The sequence below is a fragment of the Triturus cristatus genome, chromosome 1_2, assembly GCF_964204655.1.
Source record: "Triturus cristatus chromosome 1_2, aTriCri1.1, whole genome shotgun sequence".
Taxonomy (NCBI): Eukaryota; Metazoa; Chordata; class Amphibia; order Caudata; family Salamandridae; genus Triturus; species Triturus cristatus.
In genome coordinates this window covers 1,132,224,319-1,132,244,072 of record NC_140580.1, presented here as the reverse complement: position 1 = coordinate 1,132,244,072, position 19,754 = coordinate 1,132,224,319, and the positions used below count along the sequence as shown (strand labels likewise).

General features: G+C 45.1%; 2 protein-coding genes across 4 annotated transcripts in view; one reads left to right on the top strand and one right to left on the bottom strand.

The window, feature by feature from the left end:
- The window catches only part of RALGPS1 (Ral GEF with PH domain and SH3 binding motif 1), a 1,694,135-nt gene that overhangs the window by 808,376 nt on the left and 866,005 nt on the right, over positions 1-19,754 (bottom strand). The window lies entirely within an intron of this gene.
- Positions 1-19,754, top strand: part of ANGPTL2 (angiopoietin like 2) — a 103,346-nt gene that overhangs the window by 29,168 nt on the left and 54,424 nt on the right. For both annotated transcript variants that reach the window (XM_085613825.1, XM_085613824.1), the window contains exon 2: positions 14,471-15,338. In XM_085613825.1, coding sequence (XP_085469951.1) covers positions 14,513-15,338 — 826 coding nt within the window. In that variant the 5' untranslated portion in view covers positions 14,471-14,512. The remainder of the gene's footprint in view (positions 1-14,470; positions 15,339-19,754) is intronic.

The following is a 19,754-nucleotide window of genomic DNA, read 5'->3' as shown; positions in this document are numbered from 1 at the left end:
CTCTAGTGAAGGTCTCTGCATATAGAGTAACTGGAATAAAAGGGAGGCTATTCCTTCTTACATCAGATACTCTAAATACATTATCTAAATTTACTATTTTTACAAGAGCAAGATGGATAGTCAAATGGACATAGAATTATGTCTGACTCTACAAGAGGAAAGCCTTAATTTAAACTTTAATAAACAAAAAGAGCAGCCCTCGATGGAACATGCATACCTTATTACAATAAGAAACATGGTGTTTCATCAAGTAAATATTGATAGAATTAGATGGTGAGTTCAGAGAATATATTATTCAGGAGCACCCATGTTTTTCTTGCTGTTAGTGCACTCTGTACACAAGGCTACCAGACTGAAATATTTTACAGAAAAATAAATAGGTTTAATTTAAATTTTATAGCTACTGGTTATTATTATTTCAACTTTCATATAATAAACGTGAACAATTGTGAAAAAGTTTGGCTAACATCATAGATAACATAATTCAGTTGCATGAAAGAAACCATGTTCTTAACATTAAACAAGATAAACAATGATAATAAGTGTGGGGTTCAGTCAGTCGATCGGTAGGTGACCTCAAGGAACTGATGACATGCCTGACTGCGTGTCATGTGTGTGACTGACCAAGTATTATTTAAAGTTACAAGTAGTGGCAATGCTACCGAAAGAGCACTTAGATGAACAGAAATCTGGTTGTCTATGCATCATTTTGAATACACAGAGGATGGCAGAGTGGAATCTGCTAAATTCGGATATTGTTTCTACAGCAGAAGTAGTATTTTGTTATGCTGCTCAGCTAACATTTTCTACTCAAGGTACTCAGTGTCGGTAGAGGACTATGTAGGGAAAGCACCCACAGCCTGCGAAAGGAGTAAGACATTCAAGATACTCAATTTTTCTTTCTTTAAAACTCTGGTTGTTACCAGTTTAGTAAAATAAAAACAGGTACATAGCATGTTGGTCCACTGACATTTCAATAGAATGAATAAGCTTCTCACCTTCCAGTGTTTCCCACTGGTCTCCCCTCCCATCCACCATATTAGCCACTGACATTTGTGAGGGACCCAGATGGGGCTGACAGTGGGCGCAACAGCCCAGGAGAAACAAAATTATCACAAACAGTGCCCCTGTAGACGTTCCATTATTGGGGGCAGCCCCGTCCCTCATAAAACACCCTCTCAGCCAACATACAAGGTACTCAAAATCGAAAGAGTCTATAGGGTACTTAGCCTCAATGGACACTTCTGAAACATGTGCCATTTGTCCACTAGCTAATATTACCACTGAATTCACGTAGGTAGACCAAATGTGGACTGGACACCGGTGCTAACTGGTACATTGGACCTGTAACATACTATATAGGCTGCCCATGTCATTTACTCTACATAGAAAAATTATGTCACTAAAAAAAGAGAAACGTTCGAACTAGGTCAGGCACCATGTGTGATAATATGTAGGTAGTCAAATCTACGGCTCCTGCTTCCCCTGGAACTGCTCATCTCTCATGGTTCCTCACCTTTACCTTCAGTGGTGTACTACACCATCTTGTGCCCACCTTCCCCTCCATCTTGTATGTATACCCCTGCTGTACTCCATCCTTAAGTGGCACCATTTCCAAGCTTTGTTCACCAGCTGGGGCTCAGGCTGCCTTCAAAACCTTAACATTGTTGCCTTGGGCATGACAAAAAGCATACCAAAATGAGGCATCTCGCTTGGAAGCCATTACACCCTGCAACAGTGTCTTAAAATGTGAGTTATTAAAGCCTCTATGCACCCCAGTGTGAGGCAATTCAGAGGTACAGGTATAATCCTCCAGAATGAATGTATTTGCATTTATTGATTTATTTTCAGTATTTTATTTATCCCCACCATATTCTCTTTTTGCCTTGGAGTGTGCGCTGAAAAGGTACAAAAAGATATCAGGACGGAGGCGACGTGGATTAAAATAGCTGCCAATCAGGTGTTATTTTTCCACTCGGTTTGACCTGGAAAAGATCCAGTGAAGACAGAATGACTATCCTTCTAGAGCAAGACTTGATTAAGTTATCACCAGACGTATAATTTACGAATACAATGTAGCCTTTTTTGCAAGGGAAACCCTGGCGGTGGGCTTCTCTTCTCCAGGCGCCAATGGCAAGCGGGTTCTTCAGCTAAAGGAGGTACCTTGGTGGATAAAAAGAGCCTGGACGCTGACAGCCAATAGTTACCACGAACAATAAACTGTTGTACGCGGAAGGACGCTGTAGCGTCTCTGGAACTGGACTCAATGAGTGACATTTTCATTTAAGGAAACAGTAAACTGGGATGGTGGCCAATGGCTTGAGTGGCTTTAGCAATGACGGCAACCGGTAGCTCAAGGAATGCTAGTAAACGTTCCTCGGTATCTCACTTTCCCATAGGTGTGTCATCAGTTTCTCTACCTGTGTCCCCCGTCTACCCATCATCTTCTGCTAGTTCTGCCTTCAGGGACGGCTGAGTAAGATGTGACTCCGGTGTGGCGTAACTGACCGCCCAGCTCAGTGAGTATCGGCCTCCTCCGAGAACCAGGCTTCCACCCCCCATATGATATCAGTCACAGTCAGTGGAACAACTTCTGCCGAACATTGCTAATCACTTACCCTACTCTGATGGTTCAAGACCATGCTAGCTACCGGTTCCACTCTCTCTGGTGGTGGTAAATGTGCTTTACTCAACTTTATATATTGAATATAGTCATAGCAGCATGCAGTGAGCCATATTTGCACTCTAGCCTTCTGTGTGTGTGATTAAACTTCATCCACATGGCATATCTTGCTATGTCAGTGCACACTGGTCCTTATATGAATACCTGAGCTGATAGGCCGTCAACCTTGAAACAACTCAAACCCACTGATAAGCAGTAAACCAGATTATCTGCCTCCCTGTGGGGAAATCGCCTCACCGACCTACTACTGTGTCTGTCTGTGAGTAGAGACCATTCAATAGCCTGGATTTCTGTACCTTACTCTATCTGTGTTTCTAACCCGTCAATGGCTTTTAAATACCTTGCTGCCAGTTTAAAATACAGAGTCTGTGAATACACCCTATCCGATAACCAGCAAAGTATGCGATTTGTCTACCCCATGTATTTGTGATTTTACCCGCTGAGGCAATGAAAACATGTTTAAATTCTACAACAGCGTGTTGCTGTCTGTCTTACTGTGTCAGGCTGTACACCGGCTATTGGTCAACCCCATCTGAATGGCTGTACCCCATGTTATCATTTCCCCCATCCATTTTGACTGTGAATAAAACTCAGTGATAAGGTGTAACTTATAGTATCGGACTAACCCAACTGTGTCTGTTAGCCCTAAAACTGTGCTATCAGGCCTGTGAGTGTACCCAATTCAACAGGCTGTGAGTCATCCTGCCAGAATAATCTACTGTGCCTGTGTGTGTACCCTACTCAATATGCAATAACACTGGCATTCAGTTCAGCCTGTTGTGTTTGTGAGTATACTCCGCCAGTACGCTATAAACCATGCAATCAGACCACCGTGTTATTACTTCACTCTCTCGTCTCTGGCAGTATACTCCATATGGTAGACTGTTAGCCATACTATGGGTTTACACCACCAGTACACTGTAAACCAAGATACAAGTCTCAACCTTTGTATATGTAGATAAAACCTGACCCGTAGGCTGTAAACCAGGCAATCAGCCCACCGTGTTATCAGTTCACTCTTTCGTCTCTGGTAGTATACCCCATGTGTTAGACTGTCAGCCATACTGTGGGTTTACACCACCAGTACACTGTAAACCAAGCCACAAGTCCCAACCTTGGTAGACATAGATATACCCACCCGTGGGCTGTAAACCAGGCAATCAGCCCACCGTGTTATCAGTTCACTCTTTCGTCTCTGGTAGTTTACCCCATGTGGTAGACTATCAGCCATACTATGGGTTTACACCACCAGTACATTGTAAACCAAGCCACAAGTATCAACCTTTGTATATGTAGATAAAACCTCACCCGTAGGCTGTAAACCAGGCAATCAGCCCACCGTGTTATCAGTTCACTCTTTTGTCTCTGGTAGTTTACCCCATATGGTAGACTGTCATCCATACTATGGGTTTACACCACCAGTACACTGTAAACCAAGATACAAGTCCCAACCTTTGTAAAAGTAGATATACCCACCCGCAGGCTGTAAACCAGGCAATCAGTGCACCGTGTTATCAGTTCACTCTTTCGTCTCTGGTAGTATACTCCATGTGTTAGACTGTTAGCCATACTATGGGTTTACACCAACGGTACACTGTAAACCAAGCTGCAAGTCTCAACCTTTGTATATGTAGATAAAACCCAACCCGTAGGCTGTAAACCAGGCAATCAGTCCACCGTGTTATCAATTCACTCTTTCGTCTCTGGTAGTATACCCCATGCGGTAGATGGTCAGCCATACTATGGGTTTATACCACCAGTACGCTGTAAACCAAGCCACAAGTCCCAACCTTTGTGTATGTAGATATACCCACCCGTAGGCTGTAAACCACGTAAGTAGATCAAACGTTGTCTCTGTGCCTGCGCTGAACCGATGGGCTGGACCCCTCTGTGGGTGAAAAGTCTGCTCAGGCAACTAGGATTTAGAGGTTTTTCCATGCAGGATATTAGATCCACGAGTTTTTTATGTTAATATTTTTTTTACCAGTTCCATCAATTTGCCAAATTAGTTAAAAATAAATAAAAACACCATCTTTGCAAATATTACACAATGTCTGAGGGAGACCAGAGGATGGGGGGCCTGGGGCTGGCTCTTTGTAGACTGAGGACTTTTTGGGGGGTTCCCTACTTGTACTGCCCAAGTTTGCTGCTGAGTATCTATGAGCTGAATCCGTGGAATTGTTTGATAACTTTTATGGAAAAAACTCCCCTGTTTCTCATTCGGATTGGACTTGTAACGAGAGGCAGCAGAACTGGGGCTGAACCACCTCCTCTGATTTCAGCAGCAATATAACTTAAAGCATTTACAACTTCTTGCCTATTTTTGAGCTCCCGTGGTCTCTCAGTGGTCTGTAGGTTCAGGGGGGTGGCGGAGCAATCCAGCAATCACCAGATGTGGTGGTGTATTGGGGGGCCTCTGGAGTGATTCCACAAGGTGCGGGTGTAGAGGAGTTTTGCATCTACTTCCAGATGCCCATGCCGTCCAAGTCACTGTGTGTTGCAGGTGAGTGGAGCTTTATTAACTATGAACCTTTAGAACAAGACGTAAGTGCTGCCCAGATGTTGAAATATTCTTCTAAGCACCAGAAGCACAGCAACCCAAGCCATAAGTTCAAGCGATGGAAGCCTAGTCATTTTATCTTCTACTTACAACCATGCGAAGATAAAGCTTCTCCTCCTCCTTCGGCGGCTCTGCAGAAACCTCCAACAAGAACTAGTTTAGCTGGAATCCCGCCCTTGATAGCCCAGGCTTGGAGCTCGGATTCAATCTATGTATGTGAAGGTTTGGGGGTTTCTCTCGTCTTACATGTTCCCAGCCAGATATTCTGAGTGGAGATACTAAAGAGATTGAAACTTCTTCGTCATTGGCAACACGTCCTTCACGATCCATGTTATAATTGTTGGCTATTCAATATTGTGATGTTGCTACTCAAGGTCACGATGATGCACCCTCTGTACATCCCGTTCTCCTGGCGATTAATGCAGTTTGCAATACCCTTGAGACAAGGCCTGCATCATTGATAACCAAAGCATCCCCAGCTGACCTCCAATTAGAACAAGTTAAAAAGATTCTAGGCATTCTTCAAGGTAAAATTATGGGAAATGAGAAAGTGAGGTCTTTAGTCACTTCTTTTAACTGAATCGTACAACCCTACTCTCCCCATGAAAGAGTTGAGGAGATTCTGGATAAGGTTCATGAGTTGCCAATCAAATTGGGGAGACTGGAACTTGCAAAGACGTCAGTTTTGAGTGCTCTCAACTCTCGCACAGTGCCTATTCTTGCTGCATCTGAGCAGAGTGATGTTATCGTTGGTGGAGTGATCTTAGCCTCTAGATGTATGCCACCCGACCAATCGAATTGCCCTCATTTACAAATGACCCCTTGTGAAAATGGTGAAAGAAACTTAATGACAAAGAGAATATGGTTAGCAATAGGAATGTTGATATGCTAGAATAATGGGTTGGCCTGCTAGCTTGAGCGATTGTCAGTGGTTAGATTTATTGCAAGCATTCATCCCATCACTGTTTGTGTGTTTCATGTATCTGCCCTAAGTGGCTAAGGGTATGACCAGCAACGAGGTCCTTGCCTCCTGTGCCACTGAAACCAAGCTTACGCCCGACTGGAGTGCGAAAATCAGACCAAAAGATGTATTGGGTTACTTGTGTTCTGGTTCACGGAGGACCTGCCCTGGCAGTTCGGGCTGGTCTCTTCCTATTGGAGCAGGGCCATGACTGATTTGCATATGGCTGAGTCTATACTAAAGAGGCACGGTGAGCAAAAGAACAATAGAGCAATGTGTTGGAATGCTACCCTGAACGATTACTAGAGGTTAGACTTATGGCAAGCCTCCTCCCATCACATTTTGTTTGTTTGATGTAATGCCCTAAGTGGCCATGGGTGCCCAGGTGTGCGTTACTTGCTGACTGTGCCACTGGAACCAGGCTACACCTGACTGAAGTGGCCCAATCAGGGGGAACCCGGTCTTGGGTTTCTGGTGATGTGGTTCAGAGAGGATTTGGCTTGGCAGCTCGGGCTGGACGGATCCTATTGGAGCAAGACCATGACTGATTTGCATATGGCTGCGTCTAATCTGAGAAGGCATGGTGTGCAAAAGGACGACGTGCTGGGATGCTACCCAAGTGAATGCTAGCGGTTAGACTTATTGCAAGCAGTCCTTTTATCGCCCGTGTGTGTTTTATATGCAGGTGATGACCTTGGGGGAACTGCAGTAAAGTTCTTACTGGTGAGGAGGAAAAGCCAGTGGAAATCAGTGGGTCTGGGAGCACCACAACTACGGTCTACCATGAAGGAGAGGAGTCCAAAGAAAATAAGAAATTAAATAGGTTAAGAAAACTAGATAAGGCTCGTCAATTTACGAAGCAAATGCCTACTCTGAAATGAGCCCCTTCCTCAAGGCTTCAGCCATTATTTGGTTCTGGTTATACTTCCAGAAAAAAAGAACAAAGTTTGTGTATAGCCTCAGACAAGCAAAGGTCAGACCAGTGAAAAGTCAAAGGTAAACAGGAGTTAAGAGAACCCTATTTGTACTGAGATCCCAGAGGTTGAAGTGCAATGCCCATACAGAAAAGGAGATAGGAATTCCGCATCAGCGGCGCACACTTGGGGAGGACTGGGGCTAAATTTGGTGCCACCTCCGCTTTTCCAGGATTACTGACTGCGCATGGCAGCATCAACGAATCCATATTCGATTCAACCATTATTTGGAGGAATCTTTTAGGGATCATAGAGGCACAGCAGAATAAGCATGGACTATTGTTGAAATTAAATCCTATCACCAGTCTTTCCCCTTCCTTAACTGAGGGCAAGTTAAATGGCGTAAGTAATGGACAAGTCATACACCCCTCTCTTAAACTGCAATCCTAGGACCATGTGCTAAGATATGTCCTTCACCAGTTGTAACACACTCATGAATTACTCCAGAATTTCCTGCACCAGCTACTTGGTGGGAAAAAAATCTACGCATCACGACCTCTGGAAACCAGCCCATGTTTGTGAATGCAAATAAGAGTTCCCTGAATTGAGCTATTTAAACATCAGAATGATCCATACAACCACACTGCAAACATGATGGCCTTCTGTCCCAGCCAGACTCCAGTAAATCAAGATCCTCTTTTGTGAACGGTGGACATCTTAATATGATTCAGAAGTCATTCCGTTACCAAATCCCTGCTTTTCCCGTGCATGCCAGCGTGCAGCGACGTCACCACCTTTAATGTTGTCCTCAAATGCAGCTATGGTTTAGGGTCTGTGCCCTGCACCACACCCGACCCCAAAGTACCAAACATTGCAGAATGAATTATATCAGTGATGCCCAAAGTACAGTCCGGGGGCCACATGTGGCCCTCCTGACCTTTCTGTGGGCCCCCTGGTCAGCAGCAGCACTGGGCTGCTGTTTACTCGAGATGACACTAATATTAAAAATATGGTAAATAAATGGGGAAGGATTTATCTGAAGGTTAATTGCTGTGGCAGATAGGAAGTAACTAGGGCGTCCTGCACTGCTTAACTTTAGGAACACCTCCATTTATAAAAACATCTTGTAGCAGGCTCTTCAAAATCCAAACATGTATTTTATTAACAAGCAGAACAGTTTCACCTTAGTAAATCAGATTATATCAGTGCATTGAGAAGAATGTTTCTTTATAAGTGATAGTTTTCAAACATAGATTTAGAAACATTAATGCTTTCTCCCACCTTACCAGCAATGTCAATAGTGAACTAAGAGGCATCCTCTGGGTTACCATGGTTGCTAGTACACATGAACAACATTATAGTTTATTAAATCCAACACAGGAGAAGGTTTTGTAAGGAGCACACCCTGAAGACATGTATTTTGAGACCCTCTTATATGTGATAATGAAGGGAAAGTAAAATAAAATAATTGCCCACAATCACACAATTTGGCCAAGTGGGGAAGCCAGGATTGATTCCAGGTTTTTTGGTTCCACTTTGTGCAATTCAATCCAGTAGGTGACATGTGCCGCATACACCAAACTTCCCCTCCCCATCCCCTACTGGTATCCATGTGGCCCTCTGTCACACCACCGACCAAACATTTTGGCCCTTGGGTAAACGTTTGCGAGCACACATGAATTATGTTGTGCCCAGAGTGATTTTTAAGATGTAGCAATGTTTACAGGACTTAGCTTAAATAAAATGTGTGAATCATCCTGTTTATTGGCACTCCAGATGCAGTCAAAACCAAACACATCCCTCTACAGAAACATTCCACTCTTTTGTAGCCAGTGGCTCATGTTTTCCTGCATGAACAACCGGGTCAATGTCTGAACCGAACAATGACATTTCAAAGTCCCAGCGATCGGGTCTCAGATCCAGACTGAATAAGTAACAACATGTTCCCTGTACCGGTTCGAGCACCCTAAATGGTCTCCGTGATCCGAACAGATGCCTGTCGCGACCTGTCCAGGGTTTGTGCTTCATTGGATAAATCACGCCAGGCCATTTTTTCCAACAATAGTCAAAGTTGTGAAATACTTTGGGGAGTTCCGAATCCAAACAGCGTTGCTTAGCAGTTACTAATGTTGTTGGACGACGAGCAATGTTTTATTTATATAGGCTTATGAGTGAAGTCATTTATAGAGGGATTAATAAGATGCAATTATTAAAAAACCAACTAGGCAACACAGCGGGAGTAAACATTGTATCCAAGTTCTCTTCTCACCTGCAAAGCAGACCTAGTAATGGGGCAACACAGGGAGGTCCCCCCAGCCATGAAGACCACTGACTCCCAAAACTGCCACTCGCCGCGCCACAATCCTAGCTGTTATGGACAGCAGTTGGACTTTGGCTTGGGAATGAGAGACAGCCTCCACTGTGGCGCATATGGTGCAATAGATGCCAGTGGGGGCCTTGGCTGGGGCAGCTGCTACCTTGGGGCAATGTTCCTTCCAACCTCTTCAAGTGAGGGGATGGAACTCAGAGCTGGTGGGCACAAGGCAGGATCTGTTGGGGACTACTTAATGCCCCTATGAACCCCAGTGTCGCTCTGTTGCTCCTCCCACCACTTGTTGTCTTCTTTCAGACCCCCGCCCCAGAGATAAAGGCTCTGGAATCTCACACTCCAGGCAGTATCCTCACAACTAAATCCTGCAATTACAAGTGACTGAGGCTGGAATCCTGGCCCAATGTTTCCGGGCCTTTTTACACATAGATTTCTGATTCCGGCACCATTCATGGACCATTCTCCGCTCCTACCACCTGCATACAGGAGCGGGGAGATGGGGCCATGCTATCTGTACATCCAAGGGGCTATGGAGAGGGCATCGCAGGGTAGCCTTAAGATGCGTATATTATAGATGTTATGATTTGTATCTAATCTATAACAGCCTTGTCAGCCCATGACTGTGGGAAGGAGATGGACTTCTGGCCGGGTGGGGGCGGTCTTTCATTACTGCAGGTGGCAAAGTGGCAGAGGGTCCGGGGGATGCGAGGGCTCACTGTACCCCAATTATAATAGTATTGGGCTCCACCACCAGGTTGCCACTTGCGAGGTGGCAGTTGAGCCTGGCATGACTGGTCGTGGGCCGGCTCCACAGATGCTTTGTTTAGTGATGTAATTATCTGCAGAGGGTTCTTTCATTTGAAACTGTGAAACAAGCCTAGGAAAAACCATTTGTTTTGGATTTTGTATCGTGCAAAAATGTGACCACACTTCACTAACACACACAGCACAGATGCAGCATGAGCAGCACCAGTGCAAGCTTCCCAATACAGAATTTCCACTGCCCAGATAGTGGCAGTGCAAGCTTCCCTCACACATGCACAAGAGGCACAGTATATGCATAACCGGTGCAAGTCCCCCTCACAGGTACAAGACAGTTACAGCATTATACCTGCACAGACGGAGCAGTGCAAGCGTCCTCACACATGCACAACAGGTACAGTATAAGCACAACGGGTGCAAGTTTCCCTCACAGGTACAGCACAGTTACAGCACTATACCGGCACAGACAGAAGCAGGCAAACTCAATCACACATGCACAACAGGTACAATATATACATAACTGGTGCAAGCTGCCATCACAGGGACAGCACAGTTACAGCATTATGATGGCACAGACGGAGCAGTGCAAGCTTCCCTCATACATGCACCTCAGGTACAGAATATACATAACCAGTGGACGCTGCCACCACAGGTACAGCACAGTTACAGCACTATGATGGCACAGACGGAACAGGCAAACTCAATCACACATGCACAACAGGTACAGAATATACATAACCAGTGGACTCTGCCATCACAGGTACAGCACAGTTACAGCACTATAATGGCACAGACGGAGCAGTGCAAGCTTCCCTCATACATGCACATCAGGTACAGAATATACATAACCATTGGAAGCTGCCATCACAGGTACAGCACAGTTACAGCACTATAATGGCACAGACGGAGCAGTGCAAGCTTCCCTCATACATGCACATCAGGTACAGAATGTACATAACCAGTGGACGCTGCCACCACAGGTACAGCACAGTTACAGCACTATACCGGCACAGACAGAACAGGCAAACTCAATCACACATGCACAACAGGTACAGAATATACATAACCAGTGGACTCTGTCATCACAGGTACAGCACAGTTACAGCACTATAATGGCACAGACGGAGCAGTGCAAGCTTCCCTCACAAATGCACAACAGGTACAGAATATAAGTAACCAGTGAAAGCTGCCATCACAGGTACAGCACAGTTACAGCACTATAATGGTACAGAAGCAGCAGTGCAAGCAGGGCCGGTCTGGGAACCGAAACCAGTCCTGGGAATATACTCGGCCGGCCCCCTTGTGGGGAAGGAGGAGTGCAGCCGAACTGTTTGCAACTGCCGGTTTCGGCCGATTTTGTTACAGGGGCCGATATTGCTGGCCCCCGGTAACAAAAACGGTACCGCCCTGGTGGCCCACCGGGGAAATGCCTGGTGCCCGCTATGGCCAGTCCGGCACCGAGTGCAAGCTTCACTCACATGCACAACAGGTACAGAATATATTTAACCAGTGAAAGCTGCCATCACAGTTACAGCACTATAATGGTACTGACGGAGCAGTGCAGGCTTCCCTCATACATGCACAACAGGTATAGAATATGCATGACTGGTGCAAGTTCCCCTCACAGGTACAGCACTATAATGACACGGACGGAAGCAGTAAATGCTTCTTCGCATAAATAAGTTAGTTGTGGCACCGCAAGCTTCCCTTCTTTTTGAACCTCTTTGCAGCCATCATTTACAAGGCTCACTTTAGATGACGTGATTGAGATTATGGAGGACACTGTGCTGGGCGTAGGATCAGCGGGCTGGGAACCACGGTGGCCTGAGTGGTTGGAAGGGATACCAGGCTGTGGCAGCACAGATCTACGCAGACTCAGAAAGTACCCAGGCCGCACACTGGAAACACCTCTCACATATGTGTGGGTGGCACCACCAGTCATTTATCGGAGACATTTACTAGTGAGCCGCTGTCTTTTCCTCATGGCTCCTGGTTGACCACTACCCGCACTCACAGCTGACCATACACCGCCCCTATAGGCTCTCAAGCAAGGTTGGTACATTTACTGACACCTTTCTGATGCCTTTCGTCTCTTGTACATTTAAACTCCTAACTGTTGAAGAACCTTCACCCTCTCTGTCCTGAGTGGACAACCAGAGGTTCTCCCGGCTTTTTTATTGTCAATGAGACCTTAGATACTATAGTGACTTCAGATCCCTTACAAGCTGGCCTCGAGGGAGCTAAACTAGGCCCGGCTCTTTAAATGAGAACTGCAGCATCTCCCCCCTGCTGGGTAATCACAGTCCCAGTTGATGGGAGAAACACAAGCGTATGCTTTGCTCTCCAAGAACCTCTCATAGCTGATTCCACAGTGGCGATCACAAGGTAGCAGTACACACAAAACTAACACAAATATTTACTGTATGACACTGAGGCTGCCAGGGGCGGCTCCCCCACAATGGCGGAGGAGCATCGCCCCACTAGCTCAGAGCCAGCAGCAAAAAAAATTAATAATATTTTGTTATCATTTTATTTTTACGCCGCTGGCTCAGCCAGTGTGTGCAGTGAGGGGCAGGGATGAGGCCGAGGCATGGGAGGGGGGAGGAGGAGGCTACGTGCACTTGCGAAGTGCTCATGTGTGTTTGACCGGCTGTCTCGGGCCGACCAAAACACACATGCGCACTTAGGTTTCTCTAACCTGGCTATATTGAACAGCCAGGGTTCGAGAAACCCCACAGACTCCCTGACCTGAGCGAAGCGTCTTTCCAGCTCGCTTAGGCCATATTGGACAGGGAGTCCCAGCACCGAGGCGTGACGCGGGAGGCAGCTGGCAGCAGGCAAGTTGCAATTTTATTTTTTAATACTTTTGGATCCCTCCCCTCTCCTGCGCTGTCTACTGCACTCCCCCACCTCACCACATTTTGTATGTGGCAGCCGCCACTGGAGGCTGCACACGTTCACTGTGAACCTCATGTCACTGCCTGGAGTGCCTGAGGACACAGACCACCAGTCCTTGACCTCCATGAATGTAGTGGTCAAGGAGGGCCAGCAGGAAGGTAAGCCACGCACACGGGATAGCGGGGCACGCGGGGGGTCAGACTCTGAACCACCCAGTCTACCCTACGGCAGAGGACAGGAACCCGGTGCTTTCAGGCACCTCCGGCTCTGGAAAGCACCACATCTGTCCGAAACATCTGCCGCCTTTCCAGGTCCTCACTTAGGCTTCCCCACGTCAGGTGTTCATAGTTCATCAGGTGCCTCGCTCTGCATCCTGGGACTTCTGGTCTTTGAGTGATAATAGGGAAAAAACCCTACTAGACTACAAGGAATATACCACTGAGCAGACAACTCCTCACACCTGACACAGAACAACATGAGAGTTCTGCAGCTGAGCCCTTTGTAAAGACCACCAGGCCCTGGGGATGAAGACAGCCAGGGAGGTCAGGTAAAGTGTTGAACTCCAGACTGCAGGAAGTTTCCTCCACAGGGTGTACTTGCTGTGGCAGCCTTGACAGCACCGTGCTAACACTTCAGTGCCCGACCCTATCCTGGTGCTGCTGTCTCCCAAGAGCTTCTCTGCAGGAACACCTGACGCAATAAAGTCCGCTCAAAAGTTAGCAAATGTCACCACATTGCAATGATTCACACCTTCCCTCATTTGCGGAGAAATCGCGACTTATTTGCAACCATTAACAGCGCAAGAAACATTTACATGGCAAAAATGAGAATTTAAGCTGGGGAATTTCATTAACTGCGGGGAGTTTGAAATTGCACAACTTCGCAAGTGTAAAAACAAACATATACACCTAAAATTGGTCTTATACATTGTAATTGTATTTATATAGCGGTTACTACCCCTGATGAGGCATAGACGCGCTTCTTGGTGAGTAGCAGCTACTCTGGAACCCAATAGGATTGGTGGTGAATTAGCATAGGGAAATATGAGTCTAGTATTAGTAGAGAAAGGTACAAGCTATTTGAGTGGAGGACATGGGAGTCTGTTAGTTGAATTGAATAGAGAAATGGAAGGATAGATGAGGGAAGACAATCAGAAGTGTTAATTGGGAGATCATAGTAGTAAGTTAAGGCCTGTAGCGAGTAAAGGAGATATGAAGACGAGAAGAGCCTGTAGAAAGGGACAAGGGAAAAAGAGAATCAGTAGGAAAATGGTTCATGAACATATATTTAGACCTTTTCTTGCCAGCGAATGGACTTCTTTATGGAATGTACTCATTGTATTTCCTTTTTTTTTCTTCTTCAGATCTTCACAGATGTAAATTTATCCCAGGAAACAAATTGAATAATGAATATTAAAAGGACCATGGGCACAGTTCGGTTACTTCTTTTACTGCTACTTGCTGTAGGTGGGGTAAGGGCGGGGAAGGCAGAGGAATTCGAGAACAGCGATGGGGGCAGCGAGCAGGAATTTATATACATGAACAGGTACAAACGGGCGGTTGACGCGCAGGACAAGTGCACCTATACTTTTATCGTGCCGCAGCAGAAAGTAACGGGGGCAATTTGCGTGAATTCTAAGGAGGCGGATGGCGTCCCTGAAAACAGGGTGAATAAGCAAGAAATCGATCTGCTGAACAACGAGCTTCTGAAGCAGAAGCGGCAGATCGAGGCCTTGCAGCAGCTGGTCGAAGTCGACGGGGGGATCGTCAATGAGGTGAAGCTGCTGCGGAAGGAAAGCCGCAACATGAATTCCAGGGTAACGCAGCTCTACATGCAGCTCCTCCACGAAATCATCCGAAAACGGGACAACGCCTTGGAACTCTCCCAACTGGAGAACAAAGTGTTGAACCAGACGGCGGAGATGATGCAGCTCACCACCAAGTACAAGGATCTGGAGCACAAATATCAGCATCTGGCAAACTTAGCGAGTAATCAGTCCACCATCATCGCCCAACTGGAAGAGCACTGCCAGAGGCTGCCTGCGGTCAAACCCATACCGCAAACACCGCAGCAACCAAGCAAACCCTACCACCCTCCCATCTACAACCGCATCATCAACCAGATATCCACCAATGAGATCCAAGGGGACCAGAACTTGAAGGCGTTGCCTCCTCCTCTTCCCACCATGCCTTCGGTCACCAGTGGGCCACTGTCAACGGATAAACCATCAGGTGAGTCCCATTATGATTGAATTAAACTGTTACCTTTTTTTTTTAACTGCTCCAGCTTCACAAACTACAAAGCTGCCCAGATGCAGAGGCTGTGTGCTGCATCTGGATTGATGGTACTTTATGATTTTCTAGCATCTCTAAATTCCCTTCATCCTGATGTTTGGACCATGCTGGACAGGGAACAGGTTGGGTGGGCAAAGTGAACCTAAGGTGGCCTCGAGCGAAGCAGGTGAGCTCGGTCCTTCTAGTCTAAGTTTCAAGCTGGGTGAGTGCAGGAAATCACACTGCCCACCCCAAGGTACATTGAGCACAGACACGTGTGTCCAAAATCGGCACTTGATGCTGATTCTCAAAAGTATGTATGATTACGGGAAGTAGTCGAGGAGCACTCTTCTACGGACTCCAACATGCCCTTACGAGTCGGCCCGCTTAGTAAAACTGCAAAGAGGGTGCCGTCCTTTGGATTTATACTAATTGTAAATGAATATTCCTTGGATATCCCATGTTAGATTTCTTGAGGTTAATTCACAAGGGCATGTAAGAGCACACACACAAATACTACACAAGTACTACTTTGCATACTACAACATGCATTTGTAATTATGCCCTTTACGTAGAACAGTTCTTTCCCACACAGGCCTCAGAGGTGACGGATTCTTTTTTGGGCGATACCTGCCGAAACAAAACTGCATTCATTTACTTTTGGACACATAATAACTGATGTAATAGGGTATAATAGGTATTCAACAGTGACCCTTCAAAATTATTTCGCATGGTGAGAAAGACGTATAGCAATCACAGAAGCTGATAATGCAAAACATGGCATTGAAGAATATATTATACATGACGCATACCCGACACTCATGATGAGTTATTTGTTTCACGCTCGTTGAAACATGTATACTCATGTTGCCTATGTTGGGTCAATAACTAAAAATGACACGCTATCTGCTGCATTGAACATGGCACTGACATATGTACTGGGTACTGTCTCTTGTCCTAATACATTGCCCTAGATGGACCGGTGTTAATATATTCTTTAATATACAAATGCTCCCGGCTCATTCTTTTATCGCTTGTGTGCTCCAGGGCGGTCTCTATCTGCTCGAGTTCTCCCTCTCGGAAGAGCACATAAACCTGTTGTTGACTTGTGCCCATAGCTGAAAGGTGTGGAATGAAAGCACACTCATTAAATCCAAATGAAAGGCCTACCATGAGTGTGTCACTACATTACACACAGTGGCGAGCCTTTCAAAGATAAGTGCAGCGAGCGCGTCTCTTAAGTGCCAGCTCGGTTCCCTGGAAGAACAAATACCATGAAGGGAAGGGCAGTCAGTTTACCCCATTAGGAACCCATAGAAAGAGGGAACACACATGATTTAATAGGTCTCTCTATATGCACATCCATATGTAATGATGTCATTTAACGTCATGAGTGAATTCATATGAAAGGTCATAAGCAGTGCACGCCAGGGGGGCAAGTTATGGTTAGTTTATTGAACCATAACTGGTAAATGTTAGTGGTTTTTAGGTTTTGTTTTGTAACCATAACTGCACTGGGCTTTTATAGTGAAGTTTGAGGATTTCTTTAGCCATGCTGCAGGTGTTATAAGCAAAGCTAAAAAAAGCCAGTCATAACTTCACTTTAACCTTTGCTTTTAAGTGGCTATACCTATCTATATACCTGTGATAATTTCAAACCAAACATAACCACGCATTCACTAAGGCCGAGTCTTCAGCACATATAATATACACTCACATACCAACACACCGGAACTTCTAGTAAATAGTTACAACCAACTACAAAGGACAGTTTTAAAATGGCGGCATCGAGGTCCAACCAGCCATTTAATAAAATGCCTTCCTTCGTGCAGCTGCCTTTGCTGCTTTGCAACTCCCGCCTACCCACGCCTTTGCACTTGAACCTAATCCATGTTATCAGACCCTTCCTACATTTTATCAAGCCCCCTTCAGATAAGTTTTATTTGTTGGCACTCAGAGAACACCAAAGTCATTTCCCTACCTCGGTTCTCAATGGCCTCTATTCACAAACCACTGCCCCAGAGATACCATGTGTGCTGTACACATATGCCCGGTAATCAACACACTTCTGCGATATGTGAACCTTTAATTTGTCTTCCCTTCACGGCATTGCTTGGACACCGGAGCCAACATTCAGTATTTCTCACGTATCTTATTTTCACTGGTAAGAGCTAAAGGGGAGACTGATTCCATATCTTTTTCCTCAAACTTCATTCTAAGTCCTGAGTGTCCTGTGTATGCATCCCTCACAATGAGGTTTCCATGAGTGGGGCAGGGGTTTAGAATTTGTTTCTGTTCAACCCAAGCATAGGGCAGGGAGGGTCAGCTTAAAATTCAGCAGGGGTTCCAAACTAGTCTGCAGAATGAGACAAGACGCCCCATTCTGAGGTCAGATGTCTCTTAAGTGGATACCCTTGAGGATTAGGAAATATCACAGCAAGAAAAAGTTGCAGAAATGAGTATCTTAAAAATGAAATCGAATTTGGCCAGTTCTGCAGAACATATGGTAAACTACAGAGTGTCTCAAGGCTTCAATGCTAGGGATTGTTGTTACTCAGGTCAGTGGCCCTCCTAGTATAGCGCTTGTGAGGATGCGTCAGCCGTGCTGGGATTCAGTTGATCCTGCCTATCATCAGTGATTGAAGAGAAATGAGTACCCTACGACACACAGCACCGAGGGCAGAATCCACTGTGAAGCTCCAGTGGAACTTTTCCATAAACAGTTCCATTGCACGTGATTTCATGAAATTACAAAAGATTAAGGAAGAGATGGAGTTAGTTTTTGAGGCTCTTAAGAACTATGTGTGCCTCACTTTACTTGCTTAGAACAAGTGATCTCTCGGCAACTCGCAACGGGAGATGAACTCGCAGTCGCCGCGGCAGCTCGCAACGGGAGATGAACTCGCAGTCGCCGCGGCAGCTCGCAACAGGAGATGAACTCAGAGTCACGTGAAGTCAAAGCAAACTGTATTCGGCCAAAGGGCTTGGAGTCACCACCTGTTCATCTGTGATATTTGTATTCGCACCCGGGCATATCCTGCCAATCTCTATCTAAGACATGCCAACAACACTGGCAGCGCCCTAGCAGCTAAAAACAAGGGCAGCAGAAAAATCAACAAATTTATCAATGTTATAGACTAAGTCTGAAAATGCATCTATACGTTTTGATATGCATAATCACCACTCGTTATATCAGACACCTTAAAATGTAATTAAAAAAGCGAAGTAGAAGAATGCTCCGCCATTTTAAAGTCACGCTACCGCAAGAACGTGGAATATGACTTACCCCGAATCTAAACTTGTGACTGGTATCCAGGCTCTAATAAAACCTGCTACTGACCCGCGTCTCACATGTCACTGGCTGAGCGGGGCTGGGAGCGACAAGTTACTGGATCTAGTTTTATGTGAATTATAAATGGCCAATGAAAATACCCTTTCACATTCCTCCCTCGCCCTCATTTGTCAAGTTTTATTTTAAAGACATCTTTACATCTAGCAATTAAATTTGACACGGTTAGTTACATAATTAGAAGGTACCTCACAAAAATATCATGGAGTTTTTTTTTTGTTTCATATTTATTTATTGAGAGAAAGAAATTAACAATACATAGAAACAAGAATGTCTATATAATATTCTAAAATAACTTGTGTTCATACAAAGTAACAATATATTATGGATTTTTATCCATTGAGCACATTAGTTAAACATTTGTTATCTGTACTAACATTACTATCCCTTTTTCCATATAAAATATTTAGTGCACCGATTTCTCGTAATGCACTCTTAAGAGCTAGTAACAATGTATATGTCTTGGTGTTTTCAGTAATAAACAAATCCCATTGCCTTGGAATTCCAATGCTCAATTTATATAAATGTAATATTAGATATAAAGATCTGAGGTTGTCCTACGTCAATTGTGTGTTGCTGAGAGAACCGTTTTTGATTTCTTTGGATTCAAACAAAAACTGACCAATCAGCGGGAAGGTTATCTTTGATGTGTACTTCCCCCGCCCATTCACTGTCCTGCAACACTTGCATTTGTGGGTTAGTTTAAAGCTCTTGGCTAGATGGGTGAAACGTCGTTGTGTACAAGGGATTTTTCCTGTGCCCAATAAATGACAATGAGTTTAGAAATACAAACACTATACTTTGGTGTTGCCAGACGTTCAGTAAACTACTCCCTGCTACTTACTGCATTGTTTGACAAGTACATTTAAAAATACTTTGCGTTAATGTTATACTTTATGCTCGGAGATATCTTTGTTACAGCTCTTTTGTGAATAGGATTAGGCAGACATGGCATTTAGCAATTTTGTCCGTTTTTTCCCCAAATTGTGAATATTAAAAAACAGTGCAAAATTCCTGTAAAAAAG